Below are 22,551 nucleotides of genomic sequence, written 5' to 3' on the forward strand. Positions count from 1 at the left end.
GCCTCTACTTTGGGCTTTTGCAGTTCTGTGGAGTCTTTTTTTCTTCCCCCCTTTTTAAATTTTTTAAAACCTATTATCTTTTCTACATTTATTACTGTTTGCTTTTCCTACTGTTCTTTTCCCCTTGCAGTTAATCTTCAATGTATATAAATCTTTATCTACCTCTATTTAAATTTATGTATTTTTCTTTCTTTTCTTTCATTCCTTTCTGCTCAACATATGTTAGTTTTATTTTCATTGCTTTATTCCCCAATTGGCACCTTACTTTAGTTTTGTTTTCCAGTTTGTGCTTTAGTTTTGTTCTTAACTGGTAGATATAATCTTTGGTTTCCTTTGTTTACAGGGTCAATCTACTGTACTTTATTTTTGTTGGAGTGTTTTGACTTTGCTTATGGGTGTATATGTATATTCCATTATTTTAATTATTATTTATCTGATTTTGTAACTACCATTTGTCTGGGGCTCATCTTTGGTTTCTCATTTTTGGATATTTGTTTTAATCTCACTTAATGCCATAATAAACCACTTGTGGAATCTTCGTTCCTGATCAGAGATCAAGCCCTGAGCCTTTGGAGTGGGAGCACTGACTCCAAGACCTTAAACTACCAGAGAACTAACCCTGCTGCTGCTGCTGCTAAGTTGCTTCAGTCGTGTCGGACTCTATGCAACCCCATAGACGGCAGCCCATCAGGCTCCCCATCCCTGGGATTCTCCAGGCAAGAACACTGGAGTGGGTTGCCATTTCCTTCTCCAATGCAGGAAAGTGAAGAGTGAAAGTGAAGTCGGTCAGTCGTGTCTGACCCCTAGCGACCCCATGGACTGCAGCCTACCAGGCTCCTCTGTCCGTGGGATTTTCCAGGCAAGAATACTGGAGTGGGTTGCCACTGCCTTTTCCAGAACTAACCCTAGGGAGTATCAAATAGTGAGGACTCACACAAAGGAAACCACTTGAAAATAAGACCCAGCATCACACAACCACCAGTAGCATCCTGTGTAGGATGCCTCATCTAAGCAACAAACAAAACAAAAATACAAACCCAATCATCAGCAGACAGGATTAGCACCTCACTCAGCCTTGCCCTTTAGAGGAAAAACAAGCAAACCAACAAAAAAAATCTCAGCACAAATCTCATCCTATTTAAAGCTTACAAAAACCACTGGACCAACTTTCAGAGGGTGGAAACTAAAAGGAAGAAAGAATTCAACCTTGAAGCCTGGGAAAAGGTGACCTCAAACACAGTAAGTTAAATAATAATAATGAAAAGGCAGAGAAATACTACACAAATGAAGGAACAAATTAGAAACACAGAAGTCAAAAAAAAAAAAAAAAAGAAGAGGATCTAGGCAAACTACCTAAAAAAGAATTCAGAATAATGATAGTAAAGATGATCAAAAGCCTTGAAAAGAAAATGGAGAAAATGCAAGAATCAATTAACAAAGCAAACAACACAATTACTGAAATTAAAAACTACTCTGGAAGGAATCAATAGCAGAATATCTGAAGCAGAAGAACGAATTGGTGAGCTGGAAGATAAAATGATGGAAATAACTTCTGAAGAGCAGAAAAAAGTAAAAAGAATGAAAAGAACTGAGGAGAGTCTCAGAGACCTCTGGGACAAGGTCAAACACACAAACATTCGAATGATAGGGGTCCCAGAAGAAGAAGAGAAAAAGAAAGGGTATGAAAAAATTTTTGAAGAGATTATAGTTGTTGAAAATATCCCCAACATGGAAAAATAAATAGTCAATCAAGTCCAAGAGGTGCAGAGTCTCATACAAGATAAACCCAAGGAAAAACACACTAAGACACATACTAATCAAACTAACAAAGACTAAACACAAAGAAAGAATATTAAAAGCAGCAAGGGAAAAACAACAAGTAACATACAAGGGAAACCCCATATGTTTAACAGCGGATCTTTCAGAAGAAACTCTGCAGGCCAGAAGGGAATGGCAGGATATATTTAAAGTACTGAAAGGGAAAAAGCTAAAACCAAGGTAACTGTACCCAGCAAGAATCTCATTCAAAATTGATAAAGAAATCAAAAGCTTTTCAGACAAGCAAAAGCGAACTCAGTACCACCAAACTCGCATTACAACAAATGTTAAAGGGACTTATATAGTTAAGGAATACAAAAGAAGAAAAAAGATCTACAAAATCAACCCCAAACAATTAGGAAATGGCAATAGGAACATATATATCAATAATTTCTTTAAATATAATTAGATTAATTTTTCCAACCAAAAGACACAGAGTGGCTGAATGGATACAAAAACAAGACACATATAGGCTGAAGGTGAGAGGATGGAAAAATATATTCCATGCAAATGGGAAGCAAAAGAATGCTGGGAGTAGCAATTCTCATATCAGACAAAATAGACCTTAAAATAAAGAATATTACAACAGATAAGGCAGGACACTACATAATGATCTAGGGATAAATCCAAGAGGAAGACATAACAATTGTAAATATCTATGCACCCAACATAGGAGCACCTCAATACATAAGAGAAACACTGCTGCTGCTGCTGCTAAGTCGCTTGAGTTGTGTCCAACTCTGTGAGACTCCATAGACAGCAGCCCACCAGGCTCCCCCATCCCTGGGATTCTCCAGGCAAGAACACTGGAGTGGGTTGCCATTTCCTTCTCCAATGCATGAAAGTGAAAAGTGAAAGTGAAGTCACTCAGTCGTGTCCAACTCTTAGTGATCCCATGGACCGCAGCCTACCAGGCTCCTCCATCCATGGGATTTTCCAGACAAGAGTACTGGAATGGGTTGCCATTGCCTTCTCCAAAGACAAACACTAACAGACATAAAAGGAGAAATTGACAGTAACACAATAATAGTAGGAGACTTTAACACCCCACTCACACCAATGGACAGATCATCAAAAAAGAAAATTAATAAGGAAACACAAGTCTTAAATGATACATTAGATGAGATCTCATTGATAGCAAGAGATCTCATTGATATCTTCAGGACATTCCATCCAAATACAGAAGAATACACCTTCTTCTCAAGTGCACATGGAACATTCTCCAGGATAGCCCACATCTTGAGTCACAAATCAAACCTCAGTAAATTTAAGAAAACTGAATCGTATCAAGCATCTTCTCCAACCACAGCACTATGAGACTAGATATCAATTACAAGGGAAAAAAATGTAAGAAACACAAACATATGGAGATTAAACAACACTTTTCTAAATAATCAACAGGTTACTGAAGAAATCAAAAGGGAAATTTAAAAATTTCTAGAAAAAAATGACAATAAAAACACAACACAAAACCTACGGGATGCAGCAAAAGCAGTTCTAAGAGCGTAGTTCATAGCAATACAATCCTACCTCAAGAAACAAGAAAAATCAAATAGACAGCCTAGCTTTACATCTAAAACAACTGGAAAAAGAAGGAAAAAAACTCCAAAGTTAGTAGAAGGAAAGAAGTCTTAAAGGTCCAAGCAGAAATAAATGAAAAAGAAATGAAAGAAACAATAGTAAAGATTAGTAAAACTAAAAGCTGGTTCTTTGAGAAGATAAACAAAATTGACAAACCTTTAGCCTGATTCATCAAGGAAAAAAAAGAAGAATCAAATCAGCAAAATTAAAAATGAAAAAGGAGAGGTTAAAACAGACAATGCAGAAATACAAAGGTTTATAAGAGAATATTAAGAACAACTATATGGCAATAAAATGGATAACCTGGAATAAATGGACAGATTCTTAGAAAAGCCCAATCTTCAAGACTGAACCACGAAGATATAGAAATTATGAACAACCCAATTATAAGCAGTGAAATTGAAGCTGTGATCAAAAATCTCCCAAAAAACAAAAGTCCAGGACCAGATGGCTTCACAGGAGAATTCTATCAAACATTTAGAGAAGAGCTAATGCCTATCTTTCTCAAACTCTTTCAAAAATTTGCCAAGGAAGGAACACTTCCAAACTCATTCTACGAGGCCACCAGCACCCTGATACCAAAATCAAACAAAGACAACACAAAAAAAGAAAATTACAGGCTAATATCTCTAATGAACATAGATGCAAAAATCCTCAACAAAATTTTAGCTAACAGAATTCAGCAACACATCAAAAACCTCATACACCATGATCAAGTTGGATTTATTCCAGAGATGCAAGGATTCTTCAATATATGCAAATCAATCAATGCGATACAGCTTATTAACAAACTGAAAGATAAAAACCATATGATAATCTCAATAAATGCAAAAAAGCCTTTCACAAAATTCAGCACCCATTTATGATTAAAACACTTCAAAAAATGGGCACAGAAGGAATCTACCTTAACATAGTAAAGGCTATCTATAAGCCTATAGCAAACATTATTCTCAATGGTGAAAAACTGAAAGCATTCCCCCTAAGATCAGGAACAAGACAAGGGTGTTCACTTTCACCACTATTATTCAACATAGTTCTGGAAGTCCTAGCTACAGCAATCAGAGAAGAAAAAGAAATAAAAGGAATCCAGATTGGAAAAGAAGAAGCAAAGCTCTCACTGTTTGCAGATGACATGATACTGTACGTAGAAAACCCTAAAGATAGTATCAGAAAAGTTACTAGAGCTAATCAGTGAATTTAACCAAGTTGCAGGATGCAAAATCAATACACAGAAATCACTTGCATTTCTATATACTAACAATGAAAAATCAGAAAGAGAAATTAAGGAATCAATTCCATTCACCATTGCAACAAAAAGAATAAAATATCTAGGAATAAACTTACCTAAGGAGACAAAATAACTGTACAAAAGCTCAACATTCAGAAAACGAAGATTATGGCATCTGGTCCATTACTTCATGAGAAATAGATGGGGAAACAGTGGAAATAGTGTCAGACTTTATTTTTTGGGGCTCCAAAATCACTGCAGATGTTGATTGCAGCCATGAAATTAAAAGACGGTTACTCCTTGGAAGAAAAGTTATGACCAACCTAGATAGCATATTGAAAAGCAGAGACATTACTTTGCCAACAAAGGTCCCTCTAGTCAAGGTTATGGTTTTTCCTGTGGTCACGTATGGATGTGAGAGTTGGACTGTGAAAAAGGCTGAGCACCAAAGAATTGATGCTTTTGAACTGTGGTGTTGGAGAAGACTCTTGAGAGTCCCTTGGACTGCAAGGAGATCCATCCAGTCCATTCTGAAGGAGATCAGCCCTGGGATTTCTTTGGAAGGAATGATGCTAAAGCTGAGAGTCCAGTACTTTGGCCACCTCATGCGAAGAGCTGACTCATTGGAAAAGACTCTGATGCTGGGAAGGATTGGGGGCAGGAGGAAAAGGGGTCGACAGAGGATGAGATGGCTGGATGGCATCACTGACTCGATGGATGTGAGTCTGAGTGAACTCTGGGAGTTTGTAATGGACAGGGACGCCTAGCATGCTGCGATTCATGGGGTCGCAAAGAGTCGGACACGACTGATTGACTGAACTGAACTGAACTGAATGAAATAAATCAAAGATATAAACAGATGGACAGATATTCCATGTTCCTGGTGAAAATGACTATACTACCAAATGCAATCTATAGATTCAATGTGATCCCTATCAAATTAACAATGACATTTTTCACAGAACTAGAACAAAAAAATTCCACAATTCATATGGAAACACAAAAGATCTTGAATAGCCAAAGCAGTCTTGAGAAAGAATGGAGCTGGAGGAATCAACCTTCTTGACTTCAGATTATACTACAAAACTACAGTCATCATGGAGAAGGAAATGGCAACCTACTCCAGTATTCTTGCCTGGAGAACGCCATGGACAGAAGAGCTTGGTGGGCTACAGTCCACGGGTCGCAAAGAGTCAGACACGACTGAGTGACTTCACTTTCACTTTCACAGTCATCAAGACAGTATGGTACTGGCACAAAAACAGAAATATGGACCAATGGAACAAGATAGAAAGCCCAGAAATAAACCTATGGGCACCTTATTTTTGACAAAGGAGGCAAGAATATACAATGGGGCAAAGACAGCCTCTTCAATAAATGGTGCTGGGAAAACTGGACAGCTTCATGTAAAAGAATGAAATTAGAACACTTCCTAACAACATACACAAAGACAAACTCAAAATAGATTAAAGACCTAAATGTAAGACCAGAAACTATAAAACTCCTAGAGGAGAACACAGGCAGAACACTTGATGATATAAATCAAAGCAAGATCTTCTTTGACCCACCTCCTAGAGTAACAGAAATAAAAACAAAAGTAAACAAGTAGGGTCTGATTAAGCTTAAAAGCTTCTGCACAGCAAAGCAAACTATAAGCGAGGTGAAAAGACAACCCTCAGAATGGGAGAAAATAATAGCAAATGAAACAACTGACAAAGGATTAATTTACAAAATATATAAGCAGCTCATACAACTCACTACCAGAAAAACAAACAACCCAATCAAGAAGTGGGAAAAAGACCTAAACAGACATTTCTCCAAAGAAGACATACAGGTGGCTAACAAACACATGAAAAGATGCTCAACATTCATCATTATTAGAGAAATGCAAATCAAAAGTATGAGATATCACCTCACACCAGTCAGATTAGCCATCATCAAAAAGTCTACAAATGATTGATGCTGGAGAGGCTGTGGAGAAAAGGAAATGATCTTGCACTGTTGGTGTGAATGTAAATTAATAAAGCTATTATGGAAGATGGTATGGATACTCCTTAAAAAGCTAGGAATAAAACTACCATATGACCCAGCAATACTACTCTTAGGCATATACCCTGAGGAAACCAAAATTGAAAAAGACACATGTATCCCATTGTTCATTACAGCACTATTTGCAATAGCTAGAACATGGAAGCAACCTAGATGTCCATCAACAGATGAAAGGATAAAGAATTTGTGGTACATATACACAATGGAATATTACTCAACCATAAAAAGGAATGCCTTTGAGGCACTTCTAATGAGGTGGATGAACCTAGAACCTATTATACAGAGTGATGTGAATCAGAAAGAGAAAGATAAATACCATATTCTAACACATATATACAAAATCTATAAAAATGGTACTGAAGAATTTATTAACAGGGCAGCAATGGAGAAACAGACATAGAGAATAGACTTATGGACATGGGGAGAGGGGAGGAGAGGGTGAGATGTATGGAGAGAGTAACATGCAAACTTACATTACCATATATAAAATAGAGAGCCAAGGGGAATTTGCTGTATGGCTTAGGAAACTCAAACAGGGGCTCTGTATCAATCCAGTGGGGTGGGATGGGGAGGGAGATAGGAAGGGGTTTCAAAAGGGAGGGGATATATGTGTACCTATGGCTGATTCATGTTGAGGTTTGACAGAAAACAACAAAATTCTGTAAAGCAATTATCCTTCAATAAAAAGATTAATTTTAAAAAAGAGAGGAAAGCTTCTTTTCTAGAAAAATCTAAATGTCCCAGGCTTTTACTGGGTTCTAGTACACTGTGGCCAGAGAAGGCAATGGCAACCCACTCCAGTACTCTTGCCTGGAAAATCTCATGGATGGAGGAGCCTGGTAGGCTGCGGTCCATGGGATCGTTAAGAGTTGGACACAACTGAGTGACTTCACTTTCACTTTTCACTTTCATACATTGGAGAAGGAAATGGCAACCCACTCCAGTGCTCTTGCCTGGAGAATCCCAGGGATGGGGGAGCCTGGAGGGCTGCCATCTATGGGGTCGCAGAGAGTCAGACACGACTGAAGTGACTCAGCAGCAGCAGTACACTGTGGGGGACAGGGGGTGAGAACAGGTTAAGAACCAAAGAGTCTATATTAAATAGTGGTTTCCTAGCCTAATACAAAGTATTTAACATTACTGCCAGACTCCAGGATCAGCCGTAACTCCAATAAATTGTCTTAGCAAGACCAGGTGTATCTGAGAAATGTGCTCCATCATGAGCTTCCCCAGTGAATGTCTGTGACAGTGTTTCTAAAATGTGTCCTGTAGGATATGGGACAGGGAGATGCTCACTGGAGAAAAATAAATGTGGGAAGTAACACATTCTAGAGTCCATATATTAGATTGAACCAAATGAATTTTGTAGGCAATTTCATAGATTTCAAAAAGTATCTGAACATATTAGTTAATGCCTATAGATTATTTTCTTCTGCCCTTGTATTTTAAACCCCTAATTTTGCTGGACAGGATTTATTTTGAAATTATGATACTGGCAATAAAGTACCAGGAATTATTAAAAAGCAGAGACATCACTTTGCTGACAAAGGTCTGTACAGTCAAACTATGGTTTTTTCCAGTAGTCATGTATGGATGTGAGAGTTGAACCATAAGGACTGAGCGCCAAAGAATTGATACTTTTGAACTATGGTGCTGGAAAAGACTCTTGAGAGTTCCTTAGACAGCAAGGAGATCAAATCAGGCAATCATAAAGGAAATCAACCCTGAATACTCATTGGAAGGACTGATGCTCCAATGTTCTGGTCACCTGATGCAAAGAGCCAACTCACAGGAAAAGACCCTGATGCTGTGAAAGACTGAGGGCAGGAGAAGAGGTCAACGGAAGATAAGATGGTTAGACAGCACCACCAACTTAATGAACATGAGTTTGAGCAAACTTTGGGAAATAATGGACAGGGAAGCCTGGTGTGCTGCAGTCCATGGGGTTGCAGAGTTGGACACGACTTAGCGACTGAACAACAACCAGGAATTACAGTTGGTCAAAAACCAAACTGCTATTAAAGAAAATTAATCATTTGCTTTGAATGCATCAGCCACTAAGACAGCTGGCACACCCAAGGCTGACACTGCCATGTCCTGACACAAAGCACTGCATGATGCATGGTCAAGCAGACATTTGGAGAGTGGTGCAATGGGGAAGAACACCCTCCCGTGTGTCACAGGAGCACACGTGAAAGGTTTCAAGAGCTGCAGCAATGGTTCTGCCAGTGGCTATGGATACTGAGAACACATTAGTTCACTTCTATCATCTAAACATTACAGATCACCACCATCTATACATCACGTTTTGATAGGGATTCTCTGCTAAAAAGTTTCATTCCTTTTTATCTGTCCCAGTATTTGGGCCATATTTTGTGTTAGTCTTCCCTCGTGGCTCAGATGGTAAAGCGTCTGCCTGCAATGCGGGAGACCCAGGTTCGATCCCTGGGTTGGGAAGATCCCCTGGAAAAAGAAATGGCAACCCACTCCAGTACTCTTGCCTGGAAAATTCCATGGACCAAGGAGCCTGGTAGGCTACAGTCCATGGATTGCAAAGAGTCAGACACGACTGAGCAACTTCACTTTCATTTTCACTTTGTGTTAGAAACAATGTTTAGCCCTTGTATTTTCAATGTAAATAAAAAGCTTTTACCCTATCACATCAGTTTGCTCTTTCTGGGGGATGTTACAGTGCAACTAACTACAAAATAAGTCAATGTAACATTTATTCCCATTTCATCAACCTTATGAGTAGAAATAAAAGGTACTGAACTAAAATATGCATAATAATCAGGCTTTTGCACTAACTTTCAAATGTATATATTTGCAAGTATACATATAAAATATAATTAAGTATACTTCTTTATTGAATGTGCAGAAGAAACTTTTCATTGGCTATTTTCATTATTTTACCATTTGATACACAATTGTGTACCTCATTTCCAGAACACTAAGTAATTGTACATGTCTGGAGTGCAGAGTCAAAGATGAGAGAGAATTTTATCGCTGCTAGTAGTTCAAAACAAGTACTTTGGCCTGATAGGTGGTATTAAGAAGGTATTTCTCAACTTTAATTTCAGAACAGTATAGTAAATGTTTCCATGGTTTTCTGGAACATAATTGCTACATAAATTTAGGATCTGGCTGGGTCAGATTGATGAGTAAGGCTTTTGGAATAAGGGCAATTTATCTGCAGAAAAGGACACAAATGTGTACTGCTGTTGCTTTTACCCTGAATGTACTGTCATAAATACAGACAGTATTAAATCATAGAGTACCTGCAACATAACTGGACAATTTCTCATAATCATTTTATTTTCCAGCTTGCATTCATTCTATTGTCTATTTTTTTTTTATAGACCTGAGAGTTTATTCATTGGAATCAAATAGGCAATGTCAGAAAGATTTTATGAACACATGTTGTAAGAACATACAAACTGACTCTGCAGAACATTCATCTAGTTTTTAATTCCTTTCTTAAAAAGACCTAGTGTTTAACAACATACTTACTTTCCCTTGGGTTTCCCTGGTAGCACAGATGGAAAAAGAATCATATCTCAACAATGGGATCATTAAATCAGTTAATCATATCATCTTAAAATGTTTAAATTCATAGTACTGAAAGCAAATGCCAATGATTGCTGCAATAGAATATATCTAAATGATACATTATGTCCAAGATTTTCTCCCTCCCCAAATCTTTAAGGAAACTTGTTCTTAAGAAACACTAAGATTTTTAGCATATGGGGATTTTAAATACATTTTTTTAAAATCAAATAGTATTAAATTATAGACTGGAACTCAAGATTCTATTCATTATTAACTGAAGTCTTTACTGAATTTGTTACATCGCTGTGTTATGTTCTTAGCTTTTTGGCTGTGGGTATGTGGGATCTCAGCTCTCGAACAGGGACTGAACCCACACCCCCAGCACTGGAAGGCAAAGTCTTAACGACTGGACCTCCAGGGAAATCCCTCTACCCTTTTCCTATGTCTTGAAATTTTAATGTACTTGAGTTTCACCAACTCTAAACAAGCAAGGAGAAAGTAGCACAAGACGAGGCGGGGGTTGAGGGTGGGGAGTAAGAAGTCAGAATGAATGGGTAGGAGGAGGGGAAAGGAAAGAGGGAAGAACAAGCATCTTGCAGTCTTCAACGTTCGCAAAGGTGAGACCCCTGTACACAGGCTCTGCCAGTGCATCCAACTGGTATGACAACTAGGCCCTACTAATCATTCAGTTACACAGCAGGATGGGTGCATTTTAGAACTTAACTTTATGACTTAACCATAAGGCTTCTGAAATGTATTTTGCAAAGTTCTGTACTACACCTCCTATTCTAGGTCTACACTAGAGTCTCAACCCAGTTCTTTCAGTCTTTATTCCTAACATGAGGACAAGTCATCCAATTACCAAGGACTTCACTACCTTTTCCATTAAAGAAAGGAAAAGGAGAAAGACACTCATCTAATAAAATAAACATATTAGCTTAGGCTATAATTTTTATTTCCTTTTATCATTATTTATAACAAGACATGCAAAAGGCTTCCCTGATGGCTCAGATGGTAAAGAATCTGCCTGCAATGCAGGAGATTCGGGTTCAATCCCTGGGTCAGGAAAATCCCCTGGAGAAGGAAATGGCAACCCACTCCAGTATTCTTGCCTGGAAAATCCCATGGACAGAGGCGCCTGGCGGGCTACTGCCCATGTGTTGCAGAGTCAGACAAGACTGAGCAACCAACACACACAGACATGCAGAAGCATTATCTGTATGCTATAATGTGAATGACTATCTATTTCATTGTAGAAAAAAGGCTTAAAGAATAGCCTATTTCAGATGACAAATGGCATGTGAAGAATATTCTAAGTATTTATATTGGCTAGTAATTTAAGGATCTAAGACCGTATGATTTTAAAAACAGCACTCTAAGATTAAGATGATGAAAATTATAATATTTTTTTCCAAACTTGGGTTCCTCCTCTTAAACTCCAAAGATGTGTACAGCTAAAAAAATATATATATAACAGAACCAAGTGAGTGAGTTGTCCTGAACAATTCAGGCAGCCAGTTTTATTTCTCTCTTCTTCCCCAACTCCCTCCACAGCCTCACTACCATCCTAAACAACTCCCTTCAGTCCCAGAGGGAAGGGTGTAGAAGTTGCAATAGACATGTACCCTGAAATCCACACAGACCAAGAATAAATCCTGAAATTCATCACCTGGGGGTACCTGTTAAAAGTGGTTTCCTAGATCTTATCTCAGATCTACTGAATTTGAATCTTAGGATAAAACTCAAGAATGTGCACTTTTAATAAATCATTCAAAGCTTAGGTCATTTCTGAAGTTTCAAAGGCCTTGAAATAAGTATAGGGAGGAAGGCAAGTTGGACCTAAGTGCTTAAGGTAGCAGCTTAATTGAAAGCAGAAGTCAAATGGTATCACTCAGCTCTAAGTTTCTTCAGGTATCAAACAGATATTGTCAATATCTACAGTCTACTTTTGAACAGAGGTCTAAAGATTTTTTACATACCTTGAAGATTATAACAGCTCACTAACTTGTTGCAACTGAATGGCAACATCTCACAATTTCTGTTTTGGGGTTTCCTCAGTGCTTTTAGATATAGCCTCATGTAACTCTTAAAATATTTCATCAACCAAAAGAAGACTGTGTCTTACTATGCTGTAAGACTGTGCTGTGATCTATAAAGGCAACTCCTAAACAGAAGCTGCAATAAATATCATTTCAAAAAAGAAACATGAAATACAACACATGTTTAAGCCAGTGTTACCACCAAAGCAAGAACCTCTCATCTCAAGACCCAAGAACCTGAATAGAGTCTCCTCAGCCTTTGGGGGTGGTGGGGGGAGGGGGAAGAAAATGGGGACCTGCAACTAGAATCCACATGCTTGTGATAAATTACCCGGTTACCCTAACCAGCAAACAAGTATTATTTTCTAAGACTGCCAAGGAATGAAAGATTGGAAAACACCAATTTAATATTAAGTACAGGTCTGAAGATCAGAATTCAGTTTATCTTCTTGCTGCCTCACTGGCAACCTTAGTGACTTGACTTCTCTGGAGTCCTTAGGCTGCTCCAAGGTTAGTAAATTAGGACTACTCTAGGCTACTTTTAAAGCCTCTTCTATCTCTAAAATTCTAAGATTTCCTTACACTTATGTTTCATGAATAATCATGTAAAATAACATTCACTGGTTATTTAATTAAAAGTCTACATTCAGTCTGTCATTTAATAGGTTTTTTTTTAAGCACTTAATCTGTGCCAGGCATCCAAGAATCTGGGAAATCCATATGGACACACAAGTCTCCTTGCTGTTGGTAAATGCACATTACTGTGAATGAATAATGCATTTTACTGTGAATACTCTTTGTGTCTCTTTAAGCAGTTAAACAGTAAAGTTTACTGGATCATGCCTGAATAATGGAAATCTGCACAGATAATGGAAAGCCTGTCAATGCAAAATAAATAAATATTAACTTTAATTATACACATGACTTCTGCCAAGACATAATAATGCTTTTCTTCTCTGTATTTTCACCTGCTTTAAAAAAAAAAAAAAAAGGTACATTTTAATTTATTGGTAAACTGCATTTACAACCAGAGTCAATTTTTAAAATATATTTATAAAAATAGTTTATTTTAAAGGCTTTCAATAGGACTTAACATTTTATTTTCAGATATACCAAGAAGATAATCAGTATGGTCAATATATTTTAATCCATGATGAAAGGTGCCCCAGATTATTAAACTGAGGCATACTATTTAATTAGGCAAGGTTCAAAGAATTAATTAAATATTACATAATTGGATTCCCGCCACAAGTTTAACATTAAATTTTCATAAAGGTTACAATACATATCAACCTAAAACTGAAGGAACTATTTTTTAATTTACAATGCTTTAAAAATCTAGCTCTATAATCTCTTTTTAAAAAATGCTTCCACATATATATGCATGTGTGTACATAAAAGTCCACATTTCTCAGGAATGTATCAGATCAGATCAACCTAATAGTAAGGTCCAAAATGAGCAGAATTACCATCTCCAGAAGAGGAGGGCAGAGGCAGGGGTGGCGGGGGCGGAGGTGGGGCTAGCGAGTAGGGCAGGGGGATTATCGGGTGAGGGGCCACAGCAGGGGCAGCCCAGCCCATGTTTGCAGAGGCAGGCGGTGGAGGTGGGGGGGGTGGGGGGGGAGGGAGGGAGAAGTTATGCATGTCAAACCCTGGAGGAGGGAAGGGATACTGTGGCATCATGGGGCTATCCTGTCTCTGTGGCGCAAATCCTGAAGGGTCCTGAGGGACCATGTGTTCTGCGTTATAAAACTGTGGAGGTGGGGGCCTGCTAGGGCAAGATTGAGGATATCTACCCTGGGAAAATCCTCTTGTGAATTCTCTGTTATGATATCCTTTGGAATGCTCTGAAGCAGAGCTATGAACATTCCAATTGTGATGTACTTCTGCAAAATCTTCACCTTTGAAGGAAAGAGCATAAAGACAAAATTAAAATTAATTTTCATACATCAAAATACAGTGTTTAAAATTTCAGGAATGCCTTAACTTCCAGTATATCTTACAGTTGTTATAATTTTGTAAGGCTTACAATGATCAACTTTAAATGAATCCTAAAGGTCAGAGGATCAGGAGAGGGAAAGTTTATCAAGATAAAACTTTGAGACAATAACCACTTGATTTCAGCCAAATACCATACAGAAAACTGGACACCACTTCCACTCACATGTTCAAAGGTGGTCAAAGAGGCTGAGCAGGGAGCCAGTCAGCACGTCCCCTCAATGACAATGCAGATCACATGGGGAACATAGACTTTTGTCTCTACTGGCAATAACTCCCTAAAAGCCTTCCTCCACTTCCTGCACTTGCAGTGGAGTCAGAGAAAACCCAGGACAGTCAAGACATTCATCACTGCCCAGCATAACAAGGCCAGTCCCAATAGTGTCAGGAGCAGTAATGAGGCACTCTTACATTCAGCAGACACAAAAGGAGGCCTGCCTGTGCCCAGGAGTAATGAGACAGCCCCAGGCTCAGATGTCAACTGAAGCTAAAAAGAAAAGCTTAACTCTTATACTCACCTGGACGTAAACAGTAATAATGCAACCTCCTTCCTTTCCCCAAAAGAACAAAACAACGTATTAGGTTGGTGCAAAGGTGACTGTGGTTTTGCATTGTTGAACTTTTGCCATTTCACATTGGAATACATTCTTAAATAAATGTGGTTATGTTACACATCATTAAATGCATATTTCTCACTTTATGTTTTTTCCCTAATGACTTATTATTTGCTGTTTATTTTATATTTATTTTAGACTGGAGAAATGATGTTTGACAAAAAGCAAATACAAGCAATTTTATTATTCGAGATCAAAATGGGTCATAAAGCAGTAGAGACAACTCACAACATCAGCAATGCATTTGACCCAGCAACTACTAATGGACAGTGCAGTGGTGGTTCAAGGAGTTTTGCAAAGGAGGCTTGAAGATGAAGAGTGCAGTGGCTGGGTATTGGAAGCTGACAATGACTGAGGATCATCAAAGCTGATCCTCTTAACAACTGTATAAGAAGTTGCTAAAGAACTCAGTATCAACCATTTTATGGTCATTTGCCATTTGAAGCAAACTGGAAAGATGAATAAGCTCAGTAAGTGGCTGCCTCATGAGTTGACTGAAAAAAAAAAAGTCATTGTTTTGAAGTGTTATCTTCTTTAATTCTATGCAGCAACAATAAACCATTTCTCAGTCAGATTGTGACATGCGATGAAAAGTGGATTTTACACAACAGCTGGCAATGATCAGCTCAGTGGCTGGACCAAGAAGCTCCAAAGCACTTCCCAAAGCCAAATCTGCACCAAAAAAAGGTCATGGTCACTGTTTGGTGGTCAGCTGTCGGTCTGATCCACTACAACTTTCTGAATCTCAGTGAAACCATTACATCTGAGAAGTATGCTCAACAAATCGAACTGATGCACTGAAAACCGCAACACTTGCAGCCAGCACTGGTCAACAGAAAGGGCTCAATCTTTTTCCACGACAATGCCCAACCACACGTCACACAACCAACGCTTCAAAAGTTGAATGAATTGGGCTATGAAGTTTTGCCTCATCTACCATATTCACAAAACCTCTCGCCAACTGAGGACCACTTCTTCAAGTAGCTCGACAACTTTTTGCACAGAAAATGCTTCCACAGCACAAGGCAGAAAATGCTTTCCAAGAGTTTGTTGAATCCCAAAGGACAGATTTTTATGTTACAGGAATAAACAAACTTGTTTCTTCTAGTTGGGAAAATGTGTTCATTTTAACAGTTGCAATTTTGACTAATAAAGTTGTGTTAGAGCCTAGTTATAATGATTTAAAATTCACGGTCATAGATTGCACTCTAGTTGTAAAACAACAACAGTAGATTGTGATAATTAAAGACCTAAACGAACCACTGAAAAAGCTATACTCATACAATCAACACTGCAGATAAATGCAAACAGAATTGTAAAACAATTTATAACCACAGGAAGGCAGAAGAAAGACAACAGAGAAATAAAAATTAGAAAGAATACAGAAAAGGGCAGATTTAAGCCCAAACATATCAATAATTACATTAAATATAAATGGTCTAAATATACCAATCAAAACACAGTAGTTGGCAGAGTGGATTAGAAAACAACTATAGTCTGTAAAAAGCTTATTTCAAGTGATAGTCATGTTGAATGTAAGAGAATGGAACAAGCTACAATATGCAATATAACTAATTATAATAAGATCAGATAAAACAGGCTTCAGAATAGGGACATTTTATGATAAAAGGGTCACCTACCAAGAAGATTTAGCCATCTTAAATGTGTATGCACCAACCACATGCTCTCTCTCAACAACTGACAAGATAACTAGATGGAAAATCATTAAGGATAGAGAAAATACTAAATAATACTCTTCTAAATTATCCATTGGTCCAAGAGACTGTGTCAAGAGGAATAAAAACAAAGAAACATTAAGCTAAATCACAATAAATAAAATGTATGAATATCTGTGGAACAGATTCAAAGAGTAAAGTCTTTAATAACATAAACTCCCACTTTGCTGCTGCTGCTGGTAAGTCGCTTCAGTTGTGTCCGACTCTGTGCGACCCCACAGACAGCAGCCCACCAGGCTCCCCTGTCCCTGGGATTCTCAAGGCACAAACACTGGAGTGGGTTGCCATTTCCTTCCCCAATGCATAAGAGTGAAAACTGAAAGTGAAGTCACTCATTCGGGTCTGACTCTCAGCGACCCCATGGACTGTAGCCCACCAGGCTCCTCTATCCATGGGATTTTCCAGGCAAGAGTACTGGAGTGGGGTGCCATTGCCTTCTCCGAACTCCCACCTTAAGAATCTATAAAAACCAAAACAAAATAAACTCAAAACAAGCAGTAGAAAGTTAATGATAAAGAGTTAAAAGAATGCAAATGCTAATAGAAAAATAATAAATAAAAATCAATAACAAAGAATTGGCTCTGTGAAAGATCAATATAATTTGCTATCTTCTAAGCAAAACTGAAAAAATACAAGCCACAAATGATGAATATCAAAGACATCAAAATGAAGACAATCTTGCAAACCAACTCTACATACATAATTTGACAAATTAGATGAAATGGACCAACTCCTTGAAAAATAAAAGCTACTATAACCTATCCAACATGGAAAAGTAAGTAAACTATTAAGTAAACTGAATTTGTAATTAAGTCTCCCCAAAAAGCTATCTCCAGTCTGAAGTGGTTCACTGGAGATTTTTTTTTTACCAAATATAAAAAATTAACAGCAAGTCTACATAATGTTTTCAAGTATACCAAAAACAGAAAATCTCAATTCATTTTTATGAAACTACTCTGCTGACAATAAAACCAGTTAAAAATAGTCTGAAAGAAAACTAGACCAATACCTCTCATGAATATAAACATAAAAATCTTTATCAAAATATAAGCAAAATTCAGCAATATTTACAAAGAATTACACGCCATGGCTAACTGGTTTATTCCAGTGATGCTCATTCAATATTCTAAAACCAATGTAATCTACTTTATTAACAAGTTAATGAAGGAGTCATGTGATATTATCAATCAATGCAGAAAAATAATTGTCAAAATTATTATTCGTGATTTCTGAAAAAATGTTTAGGACGACTAGACAGAAGACTAAACAGAAATTTCCTCAACTTGATAAAGAACACCTACAGTAACACTATACCTAATATTATACTTAATGGTGAAATACTGAATGTTTCCTTCTATGATCAGGAATAAAACATACGTACTGAATATAGTGCCAGATATTACAGCCAATTCAGAACTGAAAGAGAGCTAAAAAAGCATACAGATTGGGAGGGAAAAGACAAACACTATTTCTATTTGCCACTGACATAACTGTCTACATTGAAATCTCAGGAGAAAAACTCCTAGAACTAATGAGTTCAGCAAAGCCACAAGACACAAGCTAAACATACGAACAATAATTATTTCTATATTCTAGAAACGAACACATGAACACAAATTAAAAATGCAATAGCAGTTACAATGATTTCCCCCAAATTGAAATACTCAGGTGTATATATAATAAAAGATGTACAGAACTTACGTTCTGTAAACTACATAATGCTGGTGAAAGAAATTTTAAAAAAATCTAAATTAATGGAGATGTATACCATGTTTGTGGAACAGAAGACTCAATCCAGTTAAGACGTCAATTCTCCCCAAACCAATACACAGGTTCAATCCAATTTCTATCAAAATCCAAGTAAGACTTCTGTCAATATAGGGAAGTTTATTTCAAAAGTCATATGGAAAGGCAAAGGAATTAAAATGGCTAAAAATAATTATGAAAACTTTTAGGAAATAAAAAAGAGAAAATCTTTGGAATGTAAGTCTAGGAAAGGAATTCTCAGACTCCATCAAAGCAAAGCAGATAAATTGGGCTTCATCAAAACAAAAAAATTTCATTCTGCAAAGCTCCTTTATAATGATGAAAACTCAAGCTAAAGAAATATTAGCAATTAAATATAAACTCTCATAACTCAAGAGTAAAGCAGAAATACAATCAGAAAATGGGCACAATATGAACAAAAAAGCATTGAAGGGATATAGATAGCAAATGAACACATGGAAAGCTGGTCAGTATCACTAGCCATTAGGAAGATCCAAGTTAAAATCACAACTACGTATCATTCACATACTGATTAGAATGGCTAAAATAAAAAATGATGACAATGACAAATGCTTGTGAGAATGCAGACAAACTGGGCAACTCATACACTAGGGATAAGAATGTAAAGTGGTAAAGCCACAGGAAAGACAATATGAAAGACTCTCAAGAAACTAAACATGGAACTACAGTGGGCCCTTAAATAACACAGGTTTGAACTACATAGGTCCACCTTTAAGCAGATTTTTCTCAATAAAAACATACTATACAATCCATGCTTGGCTGAATCCATGGATGTATAACCATGGGTACAGAGGGCCAACTTTAAGTCATACAGATTTTCAACTGCATGGAAGGGAGGGGGATGTCAGTGCCCCTTACCCCAAAGTTGTTCACTTGTCAACTGTATTATATAACCCAACTGTACTCTTGGGCATTTATCCCAGAGAAATGTGAACATTTGTGTTCACATAAAAATCTGTGCACAAATGTATAAAGCAGCTTTATTCATAAAACCCAAAACTGTAAACAACACAAATGCCCTTAAATGGATGAATGGTTAAACCACCTGCGGTATACTCATACCACAGACCACCACCCTGGAATGAAAACATACTTATTATACATACAACAATCTAGATGATTTCCAGAAAAATATGCTCAGTAACAAAACCCAACTGATAATTTATATGAACCATTCTTGACAGGACAAAATATATCACAGAAATGGCACACAGATGAGTGCCTGTTGGGAGTTGAGGAAACGGAAGAAGAAAGGAAAGGGGTGTGGATATAACAAGGCAACATGAGGACCTTCTTCTGTGACTGCACTGGTGTTAAAAGCTAACAAAACACCTTGATTTTAGCTTAAGCACTGTATCATTTAATTCTAAAAATGGAAGCAAACAGGTTTCTTGAAAAAAAAAAAAAAAGGACTGATAAACACAAATGATTCTTTTACTTTTTATCCCAAGGGGCCATTTTTTACACCCCCAAGCTTGAAAACTACCCGAGTGTCCCTTGTTCCTCTCCTACCACACCCCACCCCATGCTGTGTGATGCCTCCAATACTGGCAGATGCCAGAAAGTACAAGAAAACCCCTAGATAGCTCCCTCAGTTTTCTTACTGAGCAATTTATACAGATGTAAATGAAGATTAAAAATACTATATACTACACTTAGGAGTGCCAAAGAATGCTCAAACTACCACAGAACTGCACTCATTTCACACGTTAGCAAAATAATGCTCAAAATTCTCAAAGCCAGGCTTCAACAGTACGTGAACCATGAACTTCCAGATGTTGAAACTGGATTTAGAAAAGACAGAGGAAACAGAGATCAAATTGCCAACATCCAGTGGATCATCGAAAAAGCAAGAGAGTTCCAGAAAAATATCTACTTCTGCTTTATTGACTATGCCAAAGCCTTTGACTGTGTGGATCAGAACAAACTGTGGAAAATTCTTTAAGAGATGGGAATACCAGACCACCTGACCTGTCAAGAAGCAACAGTTAAAACTGGACATGGAACAACAGACTGGTTCCAAATAGGGAAAGGCATACATCAAGGTTGTATACTGTCACCATGCTTATTTAACTTATACGCAAAGTACCTCATGAAAAACGCTGGACTGGACGAAGCACAAGCTGGAATCAAAATTGCCGGGAGAAATATCAATAAACTCAGATATGCAGATGACACCACCCTTATGGCAGAAAGAAAAGAACTAAAGAGCCTCTTGATGAAAGTGAAAGAGGAGAGTGAAAAAGTTGGCTTAAAGCCCAACATTCAGAAAACTAAGATCATGGCATCCGGTACCATCACTTCATGGCAAATAGATGGGAAAACTGTGGAAACAGTGACACTTTATCTTTTGGGGCTCCAAAATCACCGCATATGGTGACTGTAACCATGAAGTTAAAAGATGCTTGCTCCTTGGAAGAAAAGCTATGACCAACCTAGACAGCATATTAAAAAGCAGAGACATATATTAAAAAGCAGAGACATCCCTTTGCCAACAAAGGTCTGTCTAGTCAAGGCTATGGTTTTTCCAGCAGTCACGTATGGATGTGAGAGTTGGACTATAAAGAAAGGTGAGCACTGAAGAATTGATGCTTTTGAGCTGTGGTATTGGAGAAGACTCTTGAGAGTCCCTTGGACTGCAAGGAGATCCAACCTAAAGGAGATCAGTCCTGAATATTCATTGGAAAGACTGAAGCTAAAGCTGAAACTCCAATACTTTGGCCACCTGATGGGAAAAACTGACTCATTGGAAAAGACCCTAAGGCTGGGAAAGATTGAAGGCAAGAGGAGAAGGGGATGACAGAGGTTGGATGGCATCACCAACTCAATGGAGAAGAGTTTGAGTAAACTCGGAGTTGGTGATGGACAGGGAAGCCTGGTGTGCTGCAGTCCATGGGGTTGCTAATTTGTGATTTGTGATTTTGCTTCAGACACGATTGAGTGACTAGACTGAACTGAATGCTGAGGAGGGCACGGCAACCCACTCTAGTATTCTTTCCTGGAGAATTCTATGTACAGAGGAGCCTAACAGATTCCAGGCCCTGGGGTCGCAAAAGTCGGACACAACAGAAGAGACTTAACATGTATGCACATTTTCTACATTTAACTCACCAGGTTCATTAAATTCAGATCTGAATTTTTTCCGACCTTGAATCTGAGATTTTTTCCTCTGTTTGGCTTCTTTTTCCTTTTCATCATCACTGAAATCCAAGGCCTTACACGAAAAAAATAGATTTATGTCATATGCATTTACCAATCCAATGGTACATTATCAGAGGTAAAGAGAATAAAGCACTTATTTAAGTGACCCTGAAAGTTAATACATGTACACATGACACAAATCAGAAGGCATAATGCCGTGGCAATGTGAATGCTAAAATAGGACTGCTTCTGATTGCGTAATCCTCTAAGTGGGCATCCACTGACTCACACAGCGTCAGCAAAATCACAAATTAACACAGATCATGAACCTTTAGCACTGCTTGAGAATCTACAATGACCAAAGTTAAATCTATAAATATCAAGAATTTACAAAACTGAGAAACTTCATCAGAACTTATGAGCACATTAAAAAACTCTCTTATAATTGTATTTTTGTTTTATAAAAATGCAAAAGTATAAATTCATGCTATTTTTAAGAATGTATATACTCATTGCTGTAATTTTCATGTTTTAATAAAGACCATATATATCAAGCTACATTGAAATGTAAATTATTATTGCTGACAAGAAAAAGAACACTCTTTTTAGGAAGGTGAGTATCCTGTAAAAAATGGAGAAGTAGGCAGACTGTAATTATTTTCTACCTCCAAAAGAAAAGTAGCTTATTAAAAGTACCATCAATAAACATCTTCATGTCCCATGTGGTGAATATACTAAACTAAAAAAAAATATTTTAAATGATAATTTTGCCTTTACCAGGTATCAACAAAATTGATAAAAACAGGACACTATAAGGAAAATGATAATCTGATAATAATTAAAATGTGATTGAAAATATTTTTTTCTGAAATGACCACAATCTCTAATTGTGAGGTATAAAAGGCGTCAGAGGGAGGGGAGAGCACGCGGGCTGGCAGAAGGCAGTGTGACTAGTGAGCAGTTTCGAGGACATCCTTCAGGTCAGGAATGAGGGATGTATAAGACTGAGT

General features: G+C 37.5%; 1 protein-coding gene across 3 annotated transcripts in view; it reads right to left on the minus strand.

Moving 5' to 3' along the window:
* Positions 1–22,551, minus strand: part of NAF1 (nuclear assembly factor 1 ribonucleoprotein) — a 115,345-nt gene that overhangs the window by 51,456 nt on the left and 41,338 nt on the right. Inside the window, exons 7-9 of one of the 3 annotated variants that reach the window (XM_070371925.1) lie at positions 21,512–21,614; positions 14,781–14,813; positions 13,282–14,165 (exon numbers count right to left, since the gene is read on the minus strand). In XM_070371925.1, coding sequence (XP_070228026.1) covers positions 13,702–14,165; positions 14,781–14,813; positions 21,512–21,614 — 600 coding nt within the window. In that variant the 3' untranslated portion in view covers positions 13,282–13,701. Of the gene's footprint in view, positions 1–13,281; positions 14,166–14,780; positions 14,814–21,511; positions 21,615–22,551 lie in introns of those variants that run through there. The other 2 variants (XM_005892192.3, XM_070371926.1) reach the window with 2 other exon arrangements.

Source organism: Bos mutus, chromosome 6 (genome assembly GCF_027580195.1).
Source record: "Bos mutus isolate GX-2022 chromosome 6, NWIPB_WYAK_1.1, whole genome shotgun sequence".
Classification (NCBI taxonomy): domain Eukaryota; kingdom Metazoa; phylum Chordata; class Mammalia; order Artiodactyla; family Bovidae; genus Bos; species Bos mutus.